General features: G+C 39.3%; 1 protein-coding gene across 5 annotated transcripts in view; it reads left to right on the top strand.

The window, feature by feature from the left end:
- The window catches only part of FGGY (FGGY carbohydrate kinase domain containing), a 412,972-nt gene that overhangs the window by 143,737 nt on the left and 245,917 nt on the right, over positions 1 to 23,318 (top strand). For all 5 annotated transcript variants that reach the window (XM_061186510.1, XM_061186511.1, XM_061186512.1 and 2 more), the window contains one exon: positions 15,843 to 15,958. In XM_061186510.1, the coding sequence (XP_061042493.1) occupies positions 15,843 to 15,958 (116 nt within the window). The remainder of the gene's footprint in view (positions 1 to 15,842; positions 15,959 to 23,318) is intronic.

The following is a 23,318-nucleotide window of genomic DNA, read 5'->3' as shown; positions in this document are numbered from 1 at the left end:
GGTTCCCTTTTCTCCACACCCTCTCCAGCATTTGTTGTTTGTAGATTTTCTGATGATGCCCATTCTAACTGGTGTGAGGTGATACCTCATTGTAGTTTTGATTTGCATTTCTCTAATAGTGATGTTGAGTAGCTTTTCATGTGCTTCTTGGCCATCTGTATGTCTTCTTTGGAGAGATGTCTATTTAGGTCTTCTGCCCATTTTTTGATTGGGTTGTATTTTTTTTTTTAATATTGAGCTGCATGAGCTGTTTATGTATTTTGGAGATTAATCCTTTGTCCATTGATTCGTTTGCAAATATTTTGTCCCATACTGAGGGTTGTCTTTTTGTTTTGTTTGTAGTTTCCTTTGCTGTGCAAAAGCTTTTAAGTTTCATTAGGTCCCATTTGTTTATTTTTGTTTTTCTTGCCATTACTCTAGGAGGTGGGTCAAAAAACATCTTGCTGTGGTTTATGTCAAAGAGTGTTCTTCCTATGTTTTCCTCTTAAGAGTTTTATAGTGTCTGGTCTTACATTTAGGTCTTTAATCCATCTTGAGTTTATTTTTGTGCATGGTGTTAGGAAGTGTTCTAATTTCATTCTTTTACATGTAGCGGTCCAGTTTTCCCAGCACCACTTATTGAAGAGACCGTCTTTTCTCCATTGTATATCCTTGCCTCCTTTGTCATAGATTAGTTGACCACAGGTGCGTGGGTTTATCTCTGGGCTCTCTATCCTGTTCTATTGATCTATATTTCTGTTTTTGTGCCAGTACCATTTTGTCTTGATTACTGTAGCTTTGTAGTATAGTGTGAAGTCAGGGAGTCTGATTCCTCTAGCTCCTTTTTTTTTCCCCAAGGTTGCTCTGGCTTTTCGCAGTCTTTTGTGTCTCCATACAAATTTTAAGATTTTTTTGTTCTAGTTCTGTAAAAAAATGCCACTGGTAAGTTGATAGGGATTGCATTGAATCTGTAGATTGCTTTGGGTAGCATAGTTATTTTCACAATATTGATTCTTTCAATCCAAGAACATGGTATATCTCTCCATCTGTTTGTGTCATCTTTGATTTCTTTCATCAGTGTCGTATAGTTTTCTGAGTACAGGTCTTTTACCTCCTTAGGCAGGTTTATTCCCAGGTATTTTATTCTTTTTGTTGCAATGGTGAATGGGATTGTTTCCTTAATTTCTCTTTTTGATCTTTCACTGTTAGCATATAGGAATGCAAGAGATTTCTGTGCATTAATTTTGTATCCTGCTACATTACCAAATTCATTGATTAACTCTAGTAGTTTTCTGGTGGCATCTTTAGGATTCTCTATGTATAGTATCATGTCATCGGCAAACAGTGACGGTCTTACTTCTTCTTTTCCAATTTGTATTCCTTTTATTTCTTTTTCTTCTCTGATTGCCGTGGCTAGGGCTTCCAAAACTATGTTGAATAATAGTGGTGAGAGTGGACATCCTTGTCCTGTTCCTCATCTTAGAGGAAATGGTTTCAGTTTTTCACCATTGAGAATGATGTTTGCTGTGGGTTTGTCATATATGGTCTTTATTATGTTGAGGCAGGTTCCCTCTATGCCCACTTTCTGGAGAGTTTTTATCATAAATGGGTGTTGAATTTTGTCAAAAGCTTTTTCTGCATCTACTGAGGTGCTCATATGGTTTTTATTCTTCAGTTTGTTAATATGGTGTATCACATTGATTGATTTGCATATATTGAAGATTCCTTGCATTCCTGGGATAAATCCCACTTGATCATGGTGTATGATCCTTTTAATGTGTTGTTGGATTCTGTGTGCTAGTGTTTTGTTGAGGATTTATCCATCTATATTGGTCAGTGATATTGGTCTGTAATTTTCTTTTTTTGTAGTATCTCTGTCTGGTTTTGGTGTCAGGGTGTTGGTGGCCTCGTAGAATGAGTTTGGGAGTGTTCCTCCCTCTGCAATTTTGTGGAAGAGTTTGAGAAGGATGAGTGTTAGCTCTTCTCTAAATGTTTGATAGAATTCACCTGTAAAGCCATCTGGTCCTGGACTTCTGTTTGTTGGAAGATTTTTTTTTTTAACATCCTTATTGGAGTATAATTGCTTTACAGTAGTGCGTTAGTTTCTGCTTTATAACAAACTGAATCAGCTATACATATACATATATCCCCATATCTCCTCCCTCTTGCGTCTCCCTCCCACTCTCCCTATCCCACCCCTCTAGGTGGTCACAAAGCACCGAGCTGATCTCCCTGTGCTATGTGGCTGCTTTCCACTAGCTGTCTGTTTTACATTTGGTAGTGTATATATGTCCATGCCACTCTCTCACTTCGTCCCAGCTTACCCTTCCCCTCCCCGTGTCCTCAAGTCCATTCTCTACGTCTGCGTCTTTATTCCTCTCCTGCTCCTAGGTTCTTCATAACCATTTTTTTTTTTTAGATTCCATATATATGTATTAGCATACGGTATTTGTTTTTCTCTTTCTGACTTACTTCACTCTGTATAACAGACTCTAGGTCCATCCACCTCACTACAAATAACTCAGTTTTGTTTCTTTTTATGGCTGAATAATATTCCATTGTATATATGTGCCACATCTTCTTTATCCATTCATCTGTCGATGGAGACTTAGGTTGCTTCCATATCCTGGCTATTGTAAATAGAGCTGCAGTGAACATTGTGGGACATGACTCTTTTTGAATTATGGTTTTCTCAGGGTATATGCCCAGTAGTGGGATTGCTGGGTCATATGGTAGTTCTATTTTCAGTTTTTTAAGGAACCTCCATACCGTTCTCCATAGTGGCTGTATCACTTTGCATCCCCACCAACAGTGCAAGAGGGTTCCCCTCTCTCCACACCCTCCCCAGCATTTATTGTTTGTAGATTTTTTGGTATGGCCATTCTGACCGGTGTGAGATGATACCTCATTGTAGTTTTGATTTGCATTTCTCTAATGATTAGTGATGTTGAGCATCGTTTCATGTGTTTGTTGGCAATCTGTATATATTCTTTGGAGAAATGTCTATTTAGGTCTTCTGCCCATTTTTAGATTGGGTTGTTTGATATTGAGCTGCATGAGCTGCTTGTAAATTTTGGAGATTAATCCTTTGTCAGTTGCTTCATTTGCAAATATTTCCTCCCATTCGGAGGGTTGTCTTTTTGTCTTGTTTATGGTTTCCTTTGCTGTACAAAAGCTTTTAAGTTTCATTAGGTCCCATTTGTTATTTTTGTTTTTATTTCCATTTCTCTAGGAGGTGGGTCAAAAAGGATCTTGCTGTGTTTTATGTCAAAGAGTGTTCTTCCTATGTTTTCCTCTAAGAGTTTTATAGTGTCTGGCCTTACATTTAGGTCTTTAATCCATTTTGAGTTTATTTTTGTGTATGGTGTTAGGGAGTGTTCTAATTTCCTTCTTTTATATGTAGCTGTCCAGTTTTCCCAGCACCACTTATTGAAGAGGCTGTCTTTTCTCCGTTGTATATTCTTGCCTCCTTTATCAAAAATAAGGTGACCATATGTGCGTGGGTTTATCTCTGGGCTTTCTGTCCTTTTCCATTGATCTATATTTCTGTTTTTGTGCCAGTACCATACTGTCTTGATTACCGTAGCTTTGTAGTATAGTCTGAAGTTTGGGAGCCTGATTCCTCCAGCTCCGTTTTTCTTTCTCAAGATTGCTTTGGCTATTCGGGGTCTTTTGTGTTTCCATGCAAATTGTGAAATTTTTTGTTCTAGTTCTGTGAAAAATGCCATTGTTAGTTTGATAGTGATTGCACTGAATCTGTAGATTGCTTTGGGTAGTATAGTCATTTTCACAATGTTGATTCTTCCAATCCAAGAACATGGTATATTCTCGATCTGTCTATATCATCTTTCATTTCTTTTAGCAGTGTCTTATAGTTTTCTGCATACAGGTCTTTTTTCTCCTTAGGTAGGTTTATTCCCAGGTATTTTATTCTTTTTGTTGCAGTGGTAAATGGGAGTGTTTCCTTAATTTCTCTTTCAGATTTTTCATCATTAGAGTATCAGAATGCAAGAGATTTCTGTGCCTTAATTTTGTATCCTGCTACCTTACCAAAGTCATTGATTAGCTCTAGTAGTTTTCTGGTAGCATCTTTAGAATTCTCTATGTATAGTATCATGTCATCTGCAAACAGTGACAGCTTTACTTCTTCTTTTCTGATTTGGATTCATTTTATTTCTTTCTCTTCTCTGATTGCTGTGCCTAAAACTTGCAAAACTGTGTTGAATAATAGTGGTGAGAGTGGACAACCTTGTCTTGTTCCTATCTTAGAGGAAATGGTTTCAGTTTTTCGCCATTGAGAATGATGTTGGCTGTGGGTTTGTCATATGTGGCATTTATTATGCTGAGGTAGGTTCCCTCTGTGCCTACTTTCTGGAGGGTTTTTATCATAAATGGGTGTTGAATTTTGTTGAAAGCTTTTTCTGCATCTTTTGAGATTATCATATATTTTTTCTCCTTCAATTTGTTAATATGGTTTATCACATTGATTGATTTGCATATATTGAAGAATCTTTGAATTCGTGGGATAAATCTCACTGGATCATGGTGTATGTTCCTTTTAATGTGCTGTTGGATTCTGTTTGCTAGTATTTTCTTGAGGATTTTTGCATCTATGTTCATCAGTGATACTGCCTGTAGTTTTCTTTCTTTGTGACATCTTTGTCTGGTTTTGGTATCAGGGTGATGGTGGCCTCGTAGAATGAGTTTGGGAGTGTTCCTCCCTCTGCTATATTATGGAAGAGTTTCAGAAGGGTAGGTGTTAGCTCTTCTCTAAATGTTTGATAGAATTCGCCTGTGAAGCCATCTGGTCCTGGGCTTTTGTTTGTTGGAAGATTTGTAATTTCAATTTTACTACTTGTGATTGGTCTGTACATATTTTCTATTTCTTCCTGCTTCAGTCTTGGAAGGTTATACCTTTCTAAGAATTTGTCCATTTCTTCCAGGTTGTCCATTTTATTGGCATATAGTTGCTTATAGTAGTCTCTTATGGTGCTTTGGATTTCTGCGGTGTCTGTTGTAACTTCTCCTTTTTCATTTCTAATTTTATTGATTTGAGTCCTTTCCCTCTTTTTCTTGATGAGTCTGGCTAATGGTTTATCAATTTTGTTTATCTTCTCAAAAAACCAGCTTTTAGTTTTATTGATCTTTGCTGTTGTTTCCTTTGTTTCTATTTCATTTGTTTCTGCTCTGATCTTTATGATTTCTTTCCTTCTGCTAACTTTGGGTTTTGTTTGTTCTTCTTTCTCTGGTTTCTTTAAGTGTAAGGTTAGATTGTTTATTTGAGATTTTTCTTGTTTCTTGAGTTAGGCTTATATTGCTATAAACTTCCCTCTTAGACCTGCTTTTGCTGCATCCCATAGGTTTTGGATCATCGTGTTTTCATTGTAGCTTGTCTCTAGGTATTTTTTGATTTTGTCTTTGATTTCTTCAGTGATCTCTTGGTTATTTAGTAATGTGTTGTTTAGCCTCCATGTGTTTGTGTTTTTTACATCTTGTTCCCTGTAATTGATTTCTAATCTCATAGCATTGTGGTCGGAAAAGATGCCTGATATGATTTAAATTTTCTTAAATTTACCGATTGTGATTTGCTTGATTTGTGACCCAAGATGTGATCTATCCTGGAGAATGTTCCATGTGCACTTGAGAAGAAAGTGTAACCTGCTGTTTTTGGATGGAATGTACTATAAATATCAATTAAATCTATCTGGTCTATTGTGTCATTTAAAGCTTGTGTTTCCTTATTAATTTTTTGTCTGGATGATCTGTCCATTGGTGTCAGTGAGGTGTTAAAGTCCCCCACTATTATTGTGTTACTGTTGATTTCCTCTTTTATAGCTGTTAGCATTTGCCTTATGTATTGAGGTGCTCCTATGTTGGGTGCATATATATTTATAATTGTTATATCTTCTTCTTGGATTGATCCATTGATCATTACATAGTGTCCTTCCTTGTCTCTTGTAACATTCTTTATTTTAAAGTCTATTTTATCTGATATGAGTATTGCTACTCCAGCTTTCTTTTGATTTCCATTTGCATGGAATATCTTTTTCCATCCCCTCACTTTCAGTCTGTATGTGTCCCTAGGTCTGAAGTGGGTCTCTTGTAGACAGCATATATAGGGGTCTTGCTTTTTTATCCATTCAGCGAACCTGTGTCTTTTGGTTGGAGCATTTAATGCATTCACATTTAAGGTAATTATCGATATGTATGTTCCTATTGCCATTTTCTTAATTGTTTTGGGTTTGTTTTTGTATGTCCTTTTCTTGTGTTTCCCACTTAGAGAAGTTCCTTTAGCATTTGTTGTAGAGCTGGTTTGGTGGCGCTGACTTGTCTTACCTTTTGCTTGTCTGTAAAGCTTTGATTTCTCTGCCGAATCTGAATGAGATCCTTGCTGGCTAGGGTAATCTTGGTTGTAGGTTCTTCCCTTTCATCACTTTAAATATATCATGCCATTCGCTTCTGGCTTTTAGAGTTGCTGCTGAGAAATCAGCTGTTAACCTTATGGGAGTTCCCTTTTATATTATTTGCCGATTTTCTCTCGTTTCTTTCAATAATTTTTCTTTGTCTTTCATTTTCTCTGTTTGATTACTGTGTGTCTCAGTGTGTTTCTCCTTGGGTTTATCCTGCCTGGGACTCTCTGTGCTTCTTGGACTTCGGTGGCTATTTTCTTTCCCATGTTAGGGAAAGTTTTCAACTTTCCCATGTTAGGGAAGTTTTCTCTTTAAATATTTTCTCAGGTCGTTTCTCTCTCTCTTCTCCTTCTGGGACCCCTATAATGTGAATGTTGATGCGTTTAATGTTGTCCCAGAAGTCTCTTAGGCTGTCTTCATTTCTTTTCATTCTTTTTCTTTATTCTGTTCTGCGGCAGTGATTTCCACCATTCTGTCTTCCAGGTCACTTATCTGTTCTTCTGTCTCAGTTATTCTCCTTTTGATTCCTTCTAGTGTATTTTTCATTTCAGTTATTGTATTGTTTATCTCTGTTTGTTTGTTCTTTAATTCTTCTAGGTCTTCGTTAAACATTCCTTGCATCTTCTAGATCTTTGCCTTCATTCTTTTTCTGAGGTTCTGGATCATCTTCAGTATTATTATTCTGAATTCTTTTTCTGGAAGGTTGCCTATCTCCACTTCATTTAGTTGTTTTTCTGGGGTTTTATCTTGTTCTTTCATCTGGTACAAAGTCCTCTGCCTTTTCATCTTGTCTGTCTTTCTGTGAATGTGGTTTTTGTTCCACAGGCTGCAGAATTGTAGTTCTTTTTGCTTCTGCTGTCTTCCCTGTGGTGGATGAGGCTATCTAAGAGGCTTGTGGAAGCTTCCTGATGGGAGGGACTGGTGGTGGGTAGAGCTGGGTGTTGCTCTGGTGGGCAAAGCTCAGTAAAAGTTTAATCCACTTGTCTGCTGATGGGTGGGGCTGGGTTCCCTCCCTGTTGGTTGTTTGGCCTGATGTGACCCAGCACTGGGACCTACCCTTCTCTTTGGTGGGGCTAATGGCGGACTCTCGAGGGGCTCACGCCAAGGAGTACTTCCCAGAACTTCTGCTGCCAGTGTCCTTGTCCCTGCGATGAGCCACAGCCACCCCCCACTTCTGCAGGAGACCCTCCAACATTAGCAGGTAGGTCTGGTTCAGTATCCTCTTGGGTCACTGCTCCTTCCCCTGGGTCCTCATGTGCTCACTATTTTGTGTGTACCCTCCGAGAGTGGAGTCTCCGTTTCCCCCTGTCTTGTCAAAGTCCTTCGATGAAATCCTGCTAGCCTTCATCGTCTGATTCTCTAGGAATTCCTCCTCCCATTGCCAGATCCCCAGGTTGGGAAGCATGACGTGGGGCTCAGGAACTTCAGTCCAGTGGGTGGACTTCTGTGGTATAAGTGTTCTCCAGTTTGTGAGTCACCCACCCAGCAGTTATGGGATTTGATTTTATTGTGATTGCGCCCCTCCTACCATCTCACTGCAGCTTCTCCTTTGTCTTTGGATGTGGGGTATCTTTTTTGGTGAGTTCCAGTGTCTTCCAGTTGATGAATGTTCATCAGTTAGTTGTGATTCCGGTGCTCTTGCAAGAGGAAGTGAGTGCATGTCCTTCTACTCTGCCATCTTGAACCAGTCCCCCAAATATTTTTTATTAGATGCTAACAGGGTCAGTTTTATGTTGTGAGTGTCTGGATTTTATTGGCTTCTTTTAAGGATTGTTGAGCTACTTTGCGTGGGAGGCTATTAATGTACTTTGGGCTTAGTTTTATCCTTTGTAGACTTCTTTTTAAACTTTGTTAGTGCAGGTAGTGTAGTCACACTGCTAAGGCATGTGTCTTTTGGGGTCTCCACTGAATGTCTCAAGTGATCGGTGAGGATGTTCCACTCTTAATTTTAGTAACTCAGGTGACTCCTAGCTCTTCGTGAACTCAGCACTGTTCGCTCATAGATTTCCAGTCACTCCTTCATCAGACCTCACGGAGTGTCAGTGTGCATATCTACATCTCAGTAGTCAGCAAAGAGTTCATGGGACACTTGTGCAAATTTTCAGGGCCCTCTTTCTGCATTGCTACCTCCTCTTAGGAAGTCTGTGCTTCCAGCTGCCTTAAATTCCCTGGATTCTGATCTCAGTCCCCTTAGCTTATGATACTGCTGTGTTTTCCTTGGCATCCCTCTTTCTGCTTTGTGGTCTGGTGTGTGCTTCCAGGCAGAAAGCCAGCACCATCTTAGGGCTAACCCCATTGTTTCCTTCTCTCAGGGATCACAGACCTGTGCTGCCGCTTGTTCAAGGTCTGAAAACAGTTGCTTCTTATGTTTACTTGGACTTTTCTAGTTATTTAAGGCAGGAGGGTAAAATCCAGTCTCTGTTACTCCATCATGGTTAGAAGCAGAAGCTTCTATTATTTCCGCTTTAGTGAGTTTCTGTCTTGATGTGGCATTTAACTTCATCAAATATTTTCTCTTCTTCAATATGAGTTGATCATTTTTCTCTCTCTTAATAAAATACTGTGGTAAAATACATCCATGTATCTTCTGTTATTAAAACACTCTTGAATGTTGTTCTTGATGTATTTTTTTCTGCATTTTTATATTAAATTTGGTCATGTCTTATTTAGAATTTTTATGTTCTCATTCATAATGTGAGAGTGACCTCTGATTTTTGTTTCTTATCTCTGCTTGGTTTTTGTAACATAGTTATCCTACCTGTATAATTAACTTGGGGAACATTCCTTTTTTTTCTAGATTCTGAAATATTTTGGAGTACTCTGTTCCTTGAACATTTGTTAGAACTTTCCAGTACAACCATCTGGGCTTGAAGTTTTATTTGAGCAGTGATTTTTAACTGCTGACTCAGTTTCTTTAATGGTAATAAATTTATGAAGGTTTCCTGTGTTTTTGAGTCAGTTGTGATAAGTTCTGTTTTTCTAGTAAGCTGTCCATTTCATCTAAATTTTCAAGTTTACTAGCATAATGTTATTCATGTAATTCCTTTTTTTTTTCCTGTTAATGTCTGCTTTATCTGTAGTTATAGCCCCCATTTTCATTCATGGTATTTGTTATTTTTACATTCTCTTCTTTTTTCTTCCTCAGTTTTTACTGGAGGCTTTTCTGTTTCATTTGTCTTTTCTTAGAACCATGTTTTGGCTCTGTTGATTCCCTGAATTTTATCTTGCTATTTTATGTCTTTCATCTGCTTTTATCTTTACTACTCCTTTTTGATCTTTCTTTCAGTTTAATCTATTACTGTTTTTCATAATTTCTTATGTTACCTGCTTAGGTTATTAATTTTCAGACATCTTTCTTTTCCAGTAAAATATTTTAAACCTCTAAATTTCTTTGTGAAATACCACTTTACCCATCTGGTCTCTGCTTGTATTGTAAAACATTCTTCCTTTCTCTCCCCCATATGAATATATAGAATTTTTGAGTTTGTTGACTGCATTGGAGTCTTTTAATTCTTCAATAATAGTAGTAGTATTCTTTTGGTTTACCTGTTTCTTCAAATTCTCAAAGAATAATAAAATCTTTAAATAAATTGTCTCTCTTTTCAAGTGCCTTTTTTTTATTTCTAAGAGCTCTTATTTTATATGTTTCACATTATGTTGTTTAGTTCATAAAATTAAATGAACGGTAATATTCTTCTTTGAGCATTTAGTCATTGGAGTCGTCCTCTTTGTTTTGCTAATATCTTTGATCTTGTATTCTACTCGGATATTTATGTTGTCATAGTTTTAAAAATTTGTATTTGCCATTTCTTTGCTGCCCTTTTTTTTTAAAAGAAAAAACAAAACCTCTTTATCACATTTTTTAAAAACTGTATTGTAAGCAAGATATCCCTTAATTTTAACCCCAGTGTGATTATTATCTTTCAACCAGTTGTAGAATTCAGCTCATTCACATTTGTTGTAATAACTGAAATAATTGATTTTATTCTTTATATTTTATTTTTGTTTATATTACATTACTTGCTCTCTCTTTTTATTTTAATTGGTTTAGTTTGGTTTCACTGTTAATTCTCTCTTTATTACCTTTTTATTCCTTGTTAATTTGAGCATTCTACTAAGCTTTTTTTTCCATTAGTGATTACCCTATCATTTCTTACAACCAACATTAAACTTATGTTCTGCCCACACATACAAAGTCCTTTTCCTATGTACCCCTTGTCCAATGTCTGACTTGGATGTTTTGCTAACTTAATATTTTCAGTTCCAGGCTATCATTAGATTTTCCTTCTAATATAGCATACCTGTTGTGTTTCAGGAAAGCTTAATATTACAAATTCCTGTTTACATGATCATCATCTATTTAGATTTAAATATGTATGTACCCATATATACATGTGTATGTATATATATGTATGTACACACACTATGGAGAGAGAGAGAGAGAAAGAGAGAGAATATGAATTAATATCAGGGTTCACCACCACTGCTTCCTCTAGTCTTTGATTTCCTCTCTGTTGAGATAGCTGCTCAGAAGCAGTTGTTTTTTGGTTATGTTCTTTCTCAAGTATTGTCCTCAGAGAACATATATGGGAAGTTTACTTTTGAATCCTTGCACGTTGAAAATCTTTTCCTTTCCCTGACAGCTGAATAATATTTTTTCTGGATATAGGATTTTTGGATCATTTTTCTTAATGGTCTGTACATTTTTCCACTGTCTTCTACATTCCAGAGTTGTAGATGAGAATTCCTTAGCTAGGCTGAATCTCTTGCCTGTGTAAGTAACTTATTCTTTCTGTCTGGAAGCTTGTATAATTTTCTGTTTATGCTTGAACTTCAAGTATTTCCTGGATTCACTTCCTGGACTTAATGAGACTTTTCACTGCAGGCTTAAATCTTGCTTCAGCCAGTTTAAATAAATAAATAAATAAATAAAAACTAGTGCTGTATTTGTTTAATTAGAACATCTCCTTCATCTTTTCTTTTTTTTCCTTTTCCTCTTCTTTAAAAATCCCTTCTGGAATTCCTGTTATTCTCATGTTAGGCTGCCAGATCTGCCCTCCAAGCCTCTTATTTATTCCCTCATTATTCCTTTGTGTCTTTGTTACAGGTAGTAAGATAATTCGTTCACTTGGTCTTCCAGATCAATTAATTCAATTTTTAACAGAGCCAGTGTTTTGTTTTGTTTTTTTAATTCTCCTATAGAAATTTTTAATAAAATTGAAAGTTAGTGGTTTTAATTCAGAGTCTTTTATGCTGCCTTCTGATTTCTCATTGCTTTCATTATTGGTGTTCTCTTCCAATTGTTTTCATCATTTCTACCTCACTGAGACCTTCCTCTTAGAGGTGTTCTGTATGATCTTCTCTCTCAGGTAAACTAGTCCCCTAAGTTAGGTATTATTTTTGTTTTGCCTACTCCTTAGTTTATGTTCTTTTGACTCTCATATAGGCTATAGGCTTTTATAGTCTCTTTGACATTAACAAATCTGAAAGCCGTGAAAGATACAGCAGTTTCTGCCCTGGTGTTCTTGCTGGCAGGGAACAAATAGTGAGAGACCCTTTTCCCTGGGTGGACTCAGCTCTCCTTTCCTGCTGCCAATCTTTGAAACAATTCACCCTGCTAGTATAACCCCTGGCTTTCTTGGGCTCCTATCTTGAATTCTGATCCTACAAATCACTCCTCCCACCCATGCTGTCACATACGAGAATGTAGGTGCACGTGAACACACACACACACACACACACACACGCGCTGATAGGTCAGCTTGCCTGAGGGTGAATAGCTATCCTGAGAGTGCAAGTTGTTCACTAAAACACCTGAGGGAACGACAACAGTGGTCCTAATAGAAGCCTCAGAGGGAGGCAAACCTTTTGTTCTGCTGCTGCTAGCTTGCCTTTACTTACTAACACGACAAAGTCCTGTACTTGCTGCCTCTCTGCTGAAGGTTTCTGGAGAAGCTGTGGCCTCACATGTCCTCTCTAAGTATTGCCAGTGGTGCTGCTCTCGTAGATCCATATTACCCAAGAGTTGATTTAAAGAGACCCAAATGGGAGGGACACTCATAGTGTCTGAATAACCCTAATGCAGGAGGGACTTACCAGAGGCATCTGCAGCTGTAAAACTTCCTGCCTCCTGGGTTTGGTCACCTTCACGCCAAGCATACTCTCTGGCCACTTGTTCTAACTTGCTGTGAGAACTGGACATCCCTGTCCTTGCCCTTATTGGGGGTGGGGAGGGGGAGTCTACCTGGAATAGCTTAGTTATGCTGTAAAGTGTTGAGCTGTTTAACTGTTGCTCTGTTATAAACCACAACCAGTGCTCCATAGTTCAACACAATGATCATTTATTTGACTCACAGGTAGCTCGTTTAGGCTGTTCTCTGCGGGGTGGTTCTTCTGTTCTCAGCTGGACTCACTCCCTCCAGTCTTGGCTCCCTGGAGATGTGTGATCCAGGCTGGGCTTGGTGGTCATTGCTCTGCCCCACATACCTCTTATCCTCCTCCTGGGACCAACGGGCTAACCCTGAGTGATCTTCTCAGAAGTGCAAGAGAGCAAGCAGAAACACATAATGTATCTTGAAGCTTAGACTTGAAACTGGAATGCAGTCACTTTTGCCTCATTATTTTGGCCAAATCCAGTCACATGACAGAATCCAAAGTCTAGAGGTAGGAAAGGCGGCCCTGCCCACAGCGTGGGGTTGGGAGGAGGAGGGTGTAGCACTACAAATTAAGTGGCAAAGTATGTGGCTACGTAGAGAGCGGAAGACTTGGGACCATGAACTCAACCTGCCTCAGCATTTAAGAACTGCAATGAAACATTTCCAAGTTATAATGCTACTTCACAGGAGACAGCCATGAGGTTAGCTTGGAGGTAGTGAGGAAACTTGTGCAGAGGACACATTGGAACTGGACCATAAGAACAACATAGAGTTTTCCAAGTAGACAAGGTTCAGTGAAAGGAGCAAAAATCAGTCAAGACGGAAGGGGCGGAATAGAGGCACAGAAGTCTGCAAATGAATGGGGCATTTGGGGAGTGAAGAGTTGTTCTATGTGGATCGATCATTAGAAGCAATCCTTCCACACAGTCTTTTGTTTCATTGCATTGTTCTTTCCAGTGAGCTATCATAGCTTCTAAAAAGTTGGAATTTCAGGCATTGTGCCAGGAAGAGTTATCCTATTGTATATTCTTCAGAACATGCTGCATAGATGGCTGCTTTCTTTATACCTCAAAAAATTATTTTGCTTAAATAAGGTGAAGGGTTTAGCACATATGTATTGTTTCTACTGGGACTAGCGTTCCTTCAATATATTGGTGCCACTTAACTTAGCTCAATGTGTTCTGCCATATATGCCACATGTGAAAAAAATACTGATAAATAACATTTGTTTGCTTTCAAAAGACATTTAGGTTTCACAAAATGTGAGCTCTTCTGTGGAGCCCTCCCTGACACTTTCTCCCCCTTTCTCCCACCAGGTTCTCCTGCTAAAAGTTCTCATTTCTCTCTCTACTTTCTTCAGAACATTTTTGTTAGGATGTGATTTTAGTGTGATTGTTTGATTACTGTCTCCTCAATTAAATTGTCAGTTTCTAGGAGAGCAGTAGACCAGGTCTTTTGCGTATAACTGGTTCCCCAGAGCCTAGCATAGTGCCAAGGTCATAGTGACTGAATACTAAATATTTGTTAAGTGAGTGAGTGAATCAGTGTAAATGACTGAATGAGATAGGCCTAGACTATTGGCTCTATGAGATAGGTAGGTTTTGGTTTATCTGTAAAACTGCAAGAGTTCCCCAGGTTTATCACTTACCTGTGGTGAGGCAGACAGACCATATTCATTCTCCAGAGCTTCCATTCAATCAGTATTCATCATGGCTTGACATATGGCTGAATGTGGACTAGGTACTGGTGATGTGGAGATCATTAGGGCTGGTTTTGCTCTGAAGGAGTTGCTGGTTTAGTGGCAGAGATAGAGAAGGAAAGGGGCAAAGACAATCATTGTGCTAAGTGTTAAGATACAGGTATGTCCACATTGAACTTGGAGAAGAGGCTTTGGACTCAGCTGGCCCTCCACTGGGGCTTTTTGAAAAGGGGCAGTCTGAACTGAGTCATGAAGGCTAATCAGCAGTTAGACACATAACAGGGAAGAACATTCTGGGCAGAATGGAGTAAAGGTTTCAAGGTACAGGGAAGTGAGCAATCAAGGCCACTATAGGATACCTCAAGTAGTTCAGTGTTGCAGAATGGAGAAAGCAAGGGTGGGGATGGCAAGTGAGGAAGCTGGAGGTCAGCATGGTCATGTCACAGAGGGTCGCTCAAGCCCAGCTAAGGACGGGACTTTTTCCTGAAGGGAGTGAGGAGCAATTGAAGGGTTTTAATCAAGGTTTGTTGTCATCAGATTTCACCTTATGAAGTTTGCTCTGGACACAAGGGAGAACAGATTGGAAGGCATGGGACTCTTGGGAAGAAGATATATAAAGAAGCAGTTAATTATACAGTGTGATAAGGTCTGTGTTAGATTTGGTTCCTGCTCTGTGATCCCAGAGGAGGAGCATCTAAACTAGAACTGGGGTCTCAGTCTAGGCTAAAGGAAGTGTTTCAAGTTATCAGGGTGAAGAAGCTGGGAAGAATTTTCCAGGCACCTAGAAGTAGGGCAGAGGCACAGAAGTGTTCGAGAATGTGACCTTTTCAGAGTGCTGCAAAGGATTCTTTATTGCTGGAGTGTAGAATACTAAGAGGGAATTGATGAGAAATGAAGCTGGAGAGTAAAACGCCATCCAGAAGCAAGTCTTCCTCCTGTTAAATATTGCTTTAGACTGCAGTTATCACATCTGTACCAAGAACTTTTTTTTTTTACTTTTTTATCGTAGAGAATTTTGAACATGTACAAAATAGAGAAGTATAGCGAACACCCATTTAGCCATCCTCAGGCCTACAGCCATCAACCCGTGGCCAGTGCTGTTCTGTCCGCAGCACCATTCACTTCCCTTTCACTTGCTCTTTTAAAGCAGATCCCAGATAATATATCATTTTATACATCAGTGTTTCAGTATGTATCATTTAGCTAAGAAGCCTTTTTCAAAACATAACCACAATTATCAGTTTCATACCTAACACTTAATAATAATGCTCCGTATCATCAAGTAGCTAGTCATTGTAATTTCTGTTTATCTCACAAATGTCATGTAAATATGAATATAGATATAAATACAAATATTTACATACACTGTTTGATCCAGACCTAAATAAAGGGCTGGGCCCCTTTTGAAAGAGAAAGAAGATGCTCTCAGTCATTAACAGGTGTCAGTGGGGACTTTTGATTTAAACAGGGATGAGTAATTACCTACTTCAGTTTATTCTACTTTTTCAATACTATTGCAGATATCTGGACAAGTATTAGGCAAAATATAAAGGAAGCCAGGCTCATATTACTGGTTCTACCTCTCTCCCATTTTCTTAGGTCTCTCTGCTCCCTGGTGTGCAAATGGACATACTCTGCAGAGAAAGGCTGGGATGACAGTTTCTGGAAGATGGTTGGTTTGGAAGACTTGGTTGCAGATAATTACAGCAAAATAGGTAAAAAAATACTTTTTTCTGATTATGTGTATGTACACATGAATATATTGGTGTTTATTTTTTGTTTGTCTTTGTCTGAATTAAAATATAGGAACACAGCCCTGTTTTTCCAAGAGAAACGAGTAAGTTATGATGGGTAGGCCATGATTAGTAGGCCCTTGTATTGGGGCTTATGGGAACTGAGTTATGAAAAGCTGCCTTGAAATGTAGACTCTTAGACGTGGGGCTAGACTGAGGAAGATATTTACATGGAGCAACTGGGAATAGCATAATCAAAGGGATGTGTATGGATTGTCTCCAGTCAGACCTAGGAGAATGTCTTGTGATTTAGGTTCAAGGAACCAGGCAAGGCCATACAGAAAAAAATAATTGAAGAGGTCAAAATTGGAAGGATCAGGAGCAAGACATAAACTGGAACGTGAGCCAGTGGTTCCTGACTAAAGCCGTAGGGTCCCTGACTTCCAGTTTTATGCGACACTAACTGGGTAGTAAAGGTGTGGATGATTGGTAGGAATTTACCTGGTAAAAGAATTCAGATACTAGGTACATATAATGGTAGCTGATATGTTAAAGTTTCAGGTTTACATGTTCATGTCACAGAAAGATGTTTATTTCTTATAGTTACTACCTATGATTCTAGTAAGCTGTCATCAGGTAGGCAATTATACCTGATTAAAGAGAAGTACTTCTGTATTGTTTAGTGTGCAGGCTAGGAGGTTGTAACGAGACAATTTAAAAGTACTGTGGATTAAACAGGATGGCAGAGTATTTCCCTTTTATGTAGTAGAGTACAGGTAAGTGATTATCAGGCAGCTCTGCCATTCTCATAACACGTCCTCCAACTTTGGGTCCAGATTAGCCGCTTCATTTCTCATCAGTTCCCAGCCAGTTAGTGGGAAGAATAAAAAGGACCAGAAGAATCCATCCACATTCCTTTGGAGGAAGCATAACATGGAAATGGGCCACATCATTTCTGATCACATCCTATTGACCAGTACTTGTTTTTTTTTTTTTTTTTAATATCTTCATTGGAGTATAATTGCTTTACAATGGTGTGTTAGTTTCTGCTGTATAACGAAGTGAATCAGCTATACATATACATACATCCCCATATCTCCTCCCTCTTGCGTCTCCCTCCCACCTTCCCTGTCCCACCCCTCTAGGTGGGCACAAAGCACCGAGCTGATCTCTCTGTGCTATGCGGCTGCTTCCCACTAGCTATCTATTTTACATTTGGTAGTGTATATATTTGACCGGCACTTGTTAACGAGGCCTCATTAGGCTGCAGGGGTGGCTGGGAAATGTGGTAATTGGCCAGGCAGTCAGGTGACCATTCGTGTGACTGGCCAGAAGTTGAGAGCTGTGCTATAAAATATGGGTGAACAACTAGTAGTGTCTGCCATAGTTTCAACCCCCCTTGATAACCGAGTCACTTAGTAGGTCATTTCAGTCCAACCTTTCTCTGCTGGAGTCCTCATGACTACTCTCTTAGATTGCAAGAATATAAGAATAGAAATATGAAAGATCCAAGTAGCATTGATACTGCTATGCTGTGGACAGCATAGCTCAGTTGTCCATGGTCTGTTCAACTACTAATAGCTAAATCTAGGGTAAAGAACAGAGCCAGGGTAGTATGCAGAAAGAACCCTTCTGGACTTTCTGTGGCTCGACTGAAACCGTCATAGGATCTGAGCTGGTAGAGAAGGGGAGGAGCTTGGGACCAGGGGAAGGGAGGAAGAAAGCAAAGCAGCAATCATTAGTCATCAGCTGCATTCTAAGTCCTTTGGTCGGTGATTTGGTAGGTGATTAATTTATTTATCTCATTTGGCCCTCACAAACCTATTTGTCTAGCTATTTCCATTTTACAGATGGGAAAACTGAGATTCAGTTCTTTTGTCTACTCTTTAGTTGTAGGGTCAATAGTAGGACTAGGGTCTCTGACTACACTTTTCTACCAAAGCAGACTTCCTCCTTGGGATATCTGAGACCTGAGGGAACTGATGTGGCTGTATGGCTGGCCTCCAGCAGGATTAAGCAGAAGTCCAATATTTAGCACCCAAAGCCAGTTTGAGCTTGCCTGGAACAAACATCCATAGTCCACACCTAGACAGGAGTCAGAGTGTGATGGGCTCTCGGCTGATGAGTGGATATAACTTCACAGGGTATAAAAACTATTAATACTTTAAGTCATATGGTGGTTAGTTTTAAAATTCTGGGTATTCAGACCATCTGGAACCAGCAACTGAGATAGCAACTGGGGAATAGGGTCAGTCTTTTATTCTGGGGGCTGAGGGAGCCAACCAGAGGATGGCGGGTCAGGACTCCAGCCAGCCAGACTGGGGTTTTGGACAGTGCCTTAGGTCCAGCAGGGGAAATGGGCAGCCAGACAGCAAAGTGATACTCAACCAAAAGCTTCTGGAGGGCAGGGGCTGTATCTGCCGTACCCTTGAGTATCTTGGCATAGAAGATGTTGGTAAATATCTACTGACAGAATGTGTTTGACTTGAGCACAATTGTTTGAATTGAGACGGATTGGAAAGAGTTAAGAGAAAACGGTGGCAAAGAGATATCCCAGGTGTCTTTGTTTGCTCTGGCTGCCATAACAGCATACTATAGACTGAGAGACTTAAACAACAGAAATTTATTTCTCACGGTTCTGGAGGCTGGGAAGTCCAAGGTCAAGGTGCCAACAAGGTAGTTTAATTCTGAGGCCTCCTCTTGGCTTGTTGGCAGCTGCGTCTTGCTGTGTGTTCATGTGATCTCTTCTTTGTGTGTGTGCAGAGAGAGAGCTCTCTGGTGTCTCTTCTTATAAGGACACTAAACCTATCAGATTAGGGCCCCACCCTTTTGGCCTCATTTAACCTTAATTCCTTCCTTATTGACTCTTATCTCCAAATACAGTCACATTGGGGGTTAGAGCTTCAACATAGGAATCTTGGGGGCACAATTTAGCCCACAACCCCAAGGTACTAGTGCACTGGTCATTAGAGCTAAAGCAGGGCCACTAAGTCCTGAGTCCCCAGTCTGGTGTTCTGGAGGCTCCCCATGAGCTCCCTGCCTTGAAGAAGAAGCATCAGGACTGAGTACTAGGGGAGGGACTCTTGTCCCATAATTGAGGAGTTCAGGCAAGTTGGGTCTAAAACACTGAACTGGGAGCAAGGGTAGTTTTAGTTTTAACACTGATGGTATGAACTTAGACAAGTCTCATAATGCTGTATATCTTTGTAGTCTTGCCTATGAAAGATATAGTTAATGGTAGAATGAAAACTAATAGTTTACTGTTTCTGAGACATGATACTATTGCATTACAACCAGTATCCTTTTAAATTTTCAAAACAGTGTAACAGAGTTATTTTTATTTATCCTGTTCTACAGCTGAAGAAACCAAGGTTCAGAAAGAGGAAGGATGTCTAACCTATGGTTGCACAGTTTGCAAATGGTAGAGGCAGAATTCAAGCCTATGTTTGGAGGATTCCAAATCCTGCTCTAATCATTTCGCTGTATTGACTTCCAAATAATGTTTATTGTGTGTGTATAGTAGGCAACAAATAAATGCTAATCCTCCTGCCCCTTCTATATTTCAAGCACATTTCTGTGTGCTTTCACATACCTTGTTGCATGTAATTCTTAAAACCAGTGACAAAAGTACTGTTACCTTGTTTACAGATGAGAATCAGAGATAGAAGTAACTTTCTATAACCACACGCAGAACCAATAAATGATGTCAGGATTGAAACCCTCCCTGTGGGAGGCCCTAGAAGGAACTAATATTTTACTGGAACACAAATTTCAACTTCAATTGCTTCATTGTTTAAGTGATTTTTAAAATTTATATGTCCACCCTTTCCCTCAAATTTAGTTGTTTGTTCCTGAGTATTCCCATGGTGTGTTGAACGCAGATTTATTATAGTACACATTGATTACCTGTTTACATGTCTTGATTCTACTGTAGACTATGAGCTCCTTGACCTGTGGATTTTCACTTATTTACATTTGTATTCTGGCCCCAGCACAAGACATGGCACATTTTAGCAGCTAAATTACTCTTTGATTAATAAGTGGGTAAATGAATGACTGGGGTGGCTGGTACTGGGATGTCCACACTTTTTGCTTTTAAAAGCTCTAGTGATGTTTACTGATTTTAGCAGTTACCTTAGGTGACTTGGGTTCAAGTTCAACTCTGATTTTCTGATTATTTTCATCTTTTTGTGCTCCCCTCCCCTCCAACACAAGACCCATGTTTAATTACTATATTAGCTCTGCTAATAGAGCAATACCTACAGGAAATATTCATTAAAAGTCCATAATGCTAATCTAGCAGAAAATTTCCAGAATAATTTTATTAGATTTTGCCTGTTAAGTTAATGGATTTTTAATGGATGTCCTAAGGAGCCATATCATTAACCAGAATATTACCATACATGAATTAAAACTTACCCAATCATCAAAATTAATTGTATGATGTTTCCTTTGATTTTCATTTCTGGTGGCTTGAACTTGTAGTTTCAGTCTGAACCAGAAGTGGAGGATGTTAAAGAGGATATGAACTCTCAGTTGGGACTTTCAGAAACTCCTCTGGAAGCTACCTCCAGGCAGTCGTAGCAATTCTTGGAACTATGAGAAATGAATCTCGGAAGCCTCCCTATGAAGTGTTAAACATTTCCAGTGGACTCATTGCCCATCAAAAGTGGACACTACAGTGCAAAACCTTTTAACAGATTTGAACAGCACATCATGGATTTGAGCGTTAATATAATTACCATAATTTGCTCCATGTGGAGCTTTTAGCCAAGTCTTTACCAGCCTTCCTGGGCTCATGCAGTAAATAAATGCTTTCCCTGAAAACTGAACACCTCAGCAACTGATAGTCTTATGGAGGGACATTTTTGAAATAAATTATTTATGAAGTGTAAGTTAAGGATCAAATGCAATATTTATATGGTGCATTTCAAGGACAGGGGAAGAAATTTACAATGTTTTAAGTAACTACTTGCAAGTTTCCAAAGATAAAATGTTACTACCTAATGCCTTCCTCAAGGAGGTATTTGGATGGTTTGGTTTGGGAACATTATACAAAGTAAAAGAAAAAAGTAGTTTTGTGAATCAAAAGAATATAGTAGACATTTCTTTTCTTTTTTTTTTAACATCTTTATTGGAGTATAATTGCTTTACAGTGGTGTGTTAGTTTCTGCTTTATAACAAACTGAATCAGCTATACATATACGTATATCCCCATGTCTCCTCCCTCTTGTGTCTCCCTCCCACCCTCCCTATCCCACCCCTCTAGGTGGTCACAAAGCACCGAGCTGATCTCCCTGTGCTATGCGGCTGCTTCCCACTAGCTATCTGTTTTACCTTTGGTAGTGTATATATGTCCATGCCACTCTCTCACTTCGTCCCAGCTTACCCTTGACATTTCTTGACAATTAAAACTATACTAGTTGATTTCATGTTCAGAATTGATGGAGAAAACCCAAACCAGTATTTTGTAGGGAATTATATACCCATAGTCCAATTAAATGATCTGTGTCAATAGATTTTGACCTTCAGTTCTCTGTGAATCATTCCCTGGTTACCTATCTAATCCTAAACATGTATCAAAAGCAAACAAGAGGAAAGAGATCAGCAGGGAGGAAGGACCCTTAGGAAGAGAAGCAACATCCCACCTGTTCTAATTGATTATCCGGGCTCTCTTTCAGCAGGTTCCATTGCTTTTTCACTTCCTGGGAAAAGTGCTTCATTGTATTATTGGGGCAGGCCACTTTATGCATGCATATAATTCAGCATGGCTGAATTATAGAGTGACTATCTGCATTACAGAAAGAGCCTTGTTACATAAAAAAGTACAGTGCGTTAGCTTATAGATCATTCGTTTTGTGGGGTCAGGGAAGCCAAGCAATGCAGGAACTTAAAGTTCAAGTAGAAGGAGTTACTAACTGTTAAATGAGAGGCAGAAATGATGATGAAGCTGATGTAAAGGGGACCATTCCTTAAGGGGAGGGAGACTGCATTTTTTCACTGGGTTTCTCTCCCTTTATGAGACCACGTTTTAGACGTCAGACACTGTGGGCCCTTTACCTGGCACATGGTACATACTGATGAAGTATTTGTTGAATATATGTTTGAATGAAGGATTTGATTAAATAAGCCCCCCTTTGGCTTTGATTATTCCTAATAGTTAATGGACCCTATAACTTCTTTTGAATTAAATGATACTACTAGGTGATAGACAGTGTTTTTGTTTCATAAATTCAGTGTTCACAGTCCTTTTTTCACTAACCTGTTTACCACTTAAGAAGGGCTCCTGTGGAAGACACCCTCCCCCACCCCCACCCCCGAATGAGAGCTCATTTCTACAACAAGTCTCTCAGAGACTTTCCGGACAGGAAATATTACAGACTCCTTCACGAAAAGACCCCAAATAACTGAAACAACTTATTTTAGGAAGATTGGGAATATCACTTTTCCATAGAGTAAAATAAACCCTGCAGTTAACTGAAGCTGAATCTTAGATATTTTTGTCCTGTAGGCTTAAAATTATAGCTAAAGAATCTTGACTAATGATGTGTATGTGTTTGCGACGTAGATATGCCAGTACTCACCACTGTCCCGCTCCAGAGTCCAGCCAGTTGAGAACATTTCACAGAGACACCTGAAGCAAAGCATGATATTGACTTTGGTTAGACTGAATTAAAGAGCAGGGGGTGGGATCCTACCCTTTTTTCTGAACCTTGGGACCTGCATGGCACTGACTTGATCCATTCATTGGCAGGCCAAGGAGCTGAGACAAAGAGACAAGACATCTGGCTGGGCTTGCTTCGGCACTTGATCTGCTGAATTTAAACTCAAACTCCAAGAGCTCACTGGCCCTCAGGTGGTTTAAATCCAAAGAGCCCACAGGTTGTTCAAGAAGATAGACACATGCCAAGCCTGTACTGACCCCATTTCAAGGCTGTTGCTCCACTTCCACATGGCCCCGTAGATGTTGGTTTTTTCCAGAGTCTCATGGATCAGCTAAACGATTCCTCCTTCCCAGGCTGGAAAAAGTAAAGAGTATAGAAGCAGGAGATGGGAGTGTTTATACTAGGGCTACTCCATCCTTGGGGAAAGAAGAGGAAATCCCCTTGTGGAAACATGCCCAAGGGGTTTTCACCAGCAGTATTTATCAGGACCAGTGTTGGGAGCCTGAGTCCAACAATGTCATCCATAGTTGTGGAGATTATAAAATCCTCTTAAGCTATGAATACTCAGTGTTCTGAATTTGCCCAGTAGAACTGGACATGTTTACAAGGATTTATCCATTCATTCCTTAGAATGTGAAACTTGTTTTTCATTTAGAGTTTTGCTGAACTGCTGCACC

Source organism: Eubalaena glacialis, chromosome 3 (assembly GCF_028564815.1).
Source record: "Eubalaena glacialis isolate mEubGla1 chromosome 3, mEubGla1.1.hap2.+ XY, whole genome shotgun sequence".
In the NCBI taxonomy this organism is placed as follows: Eukaryota; Metazoa; Chordata; class Mammalia; order Artiodactyla; family Balaenidae; genus Eubalaena; species Eubalaena glacialis.
This window is presented reverse-complemented; position numbering and strand designations above follow the sequence as displayed.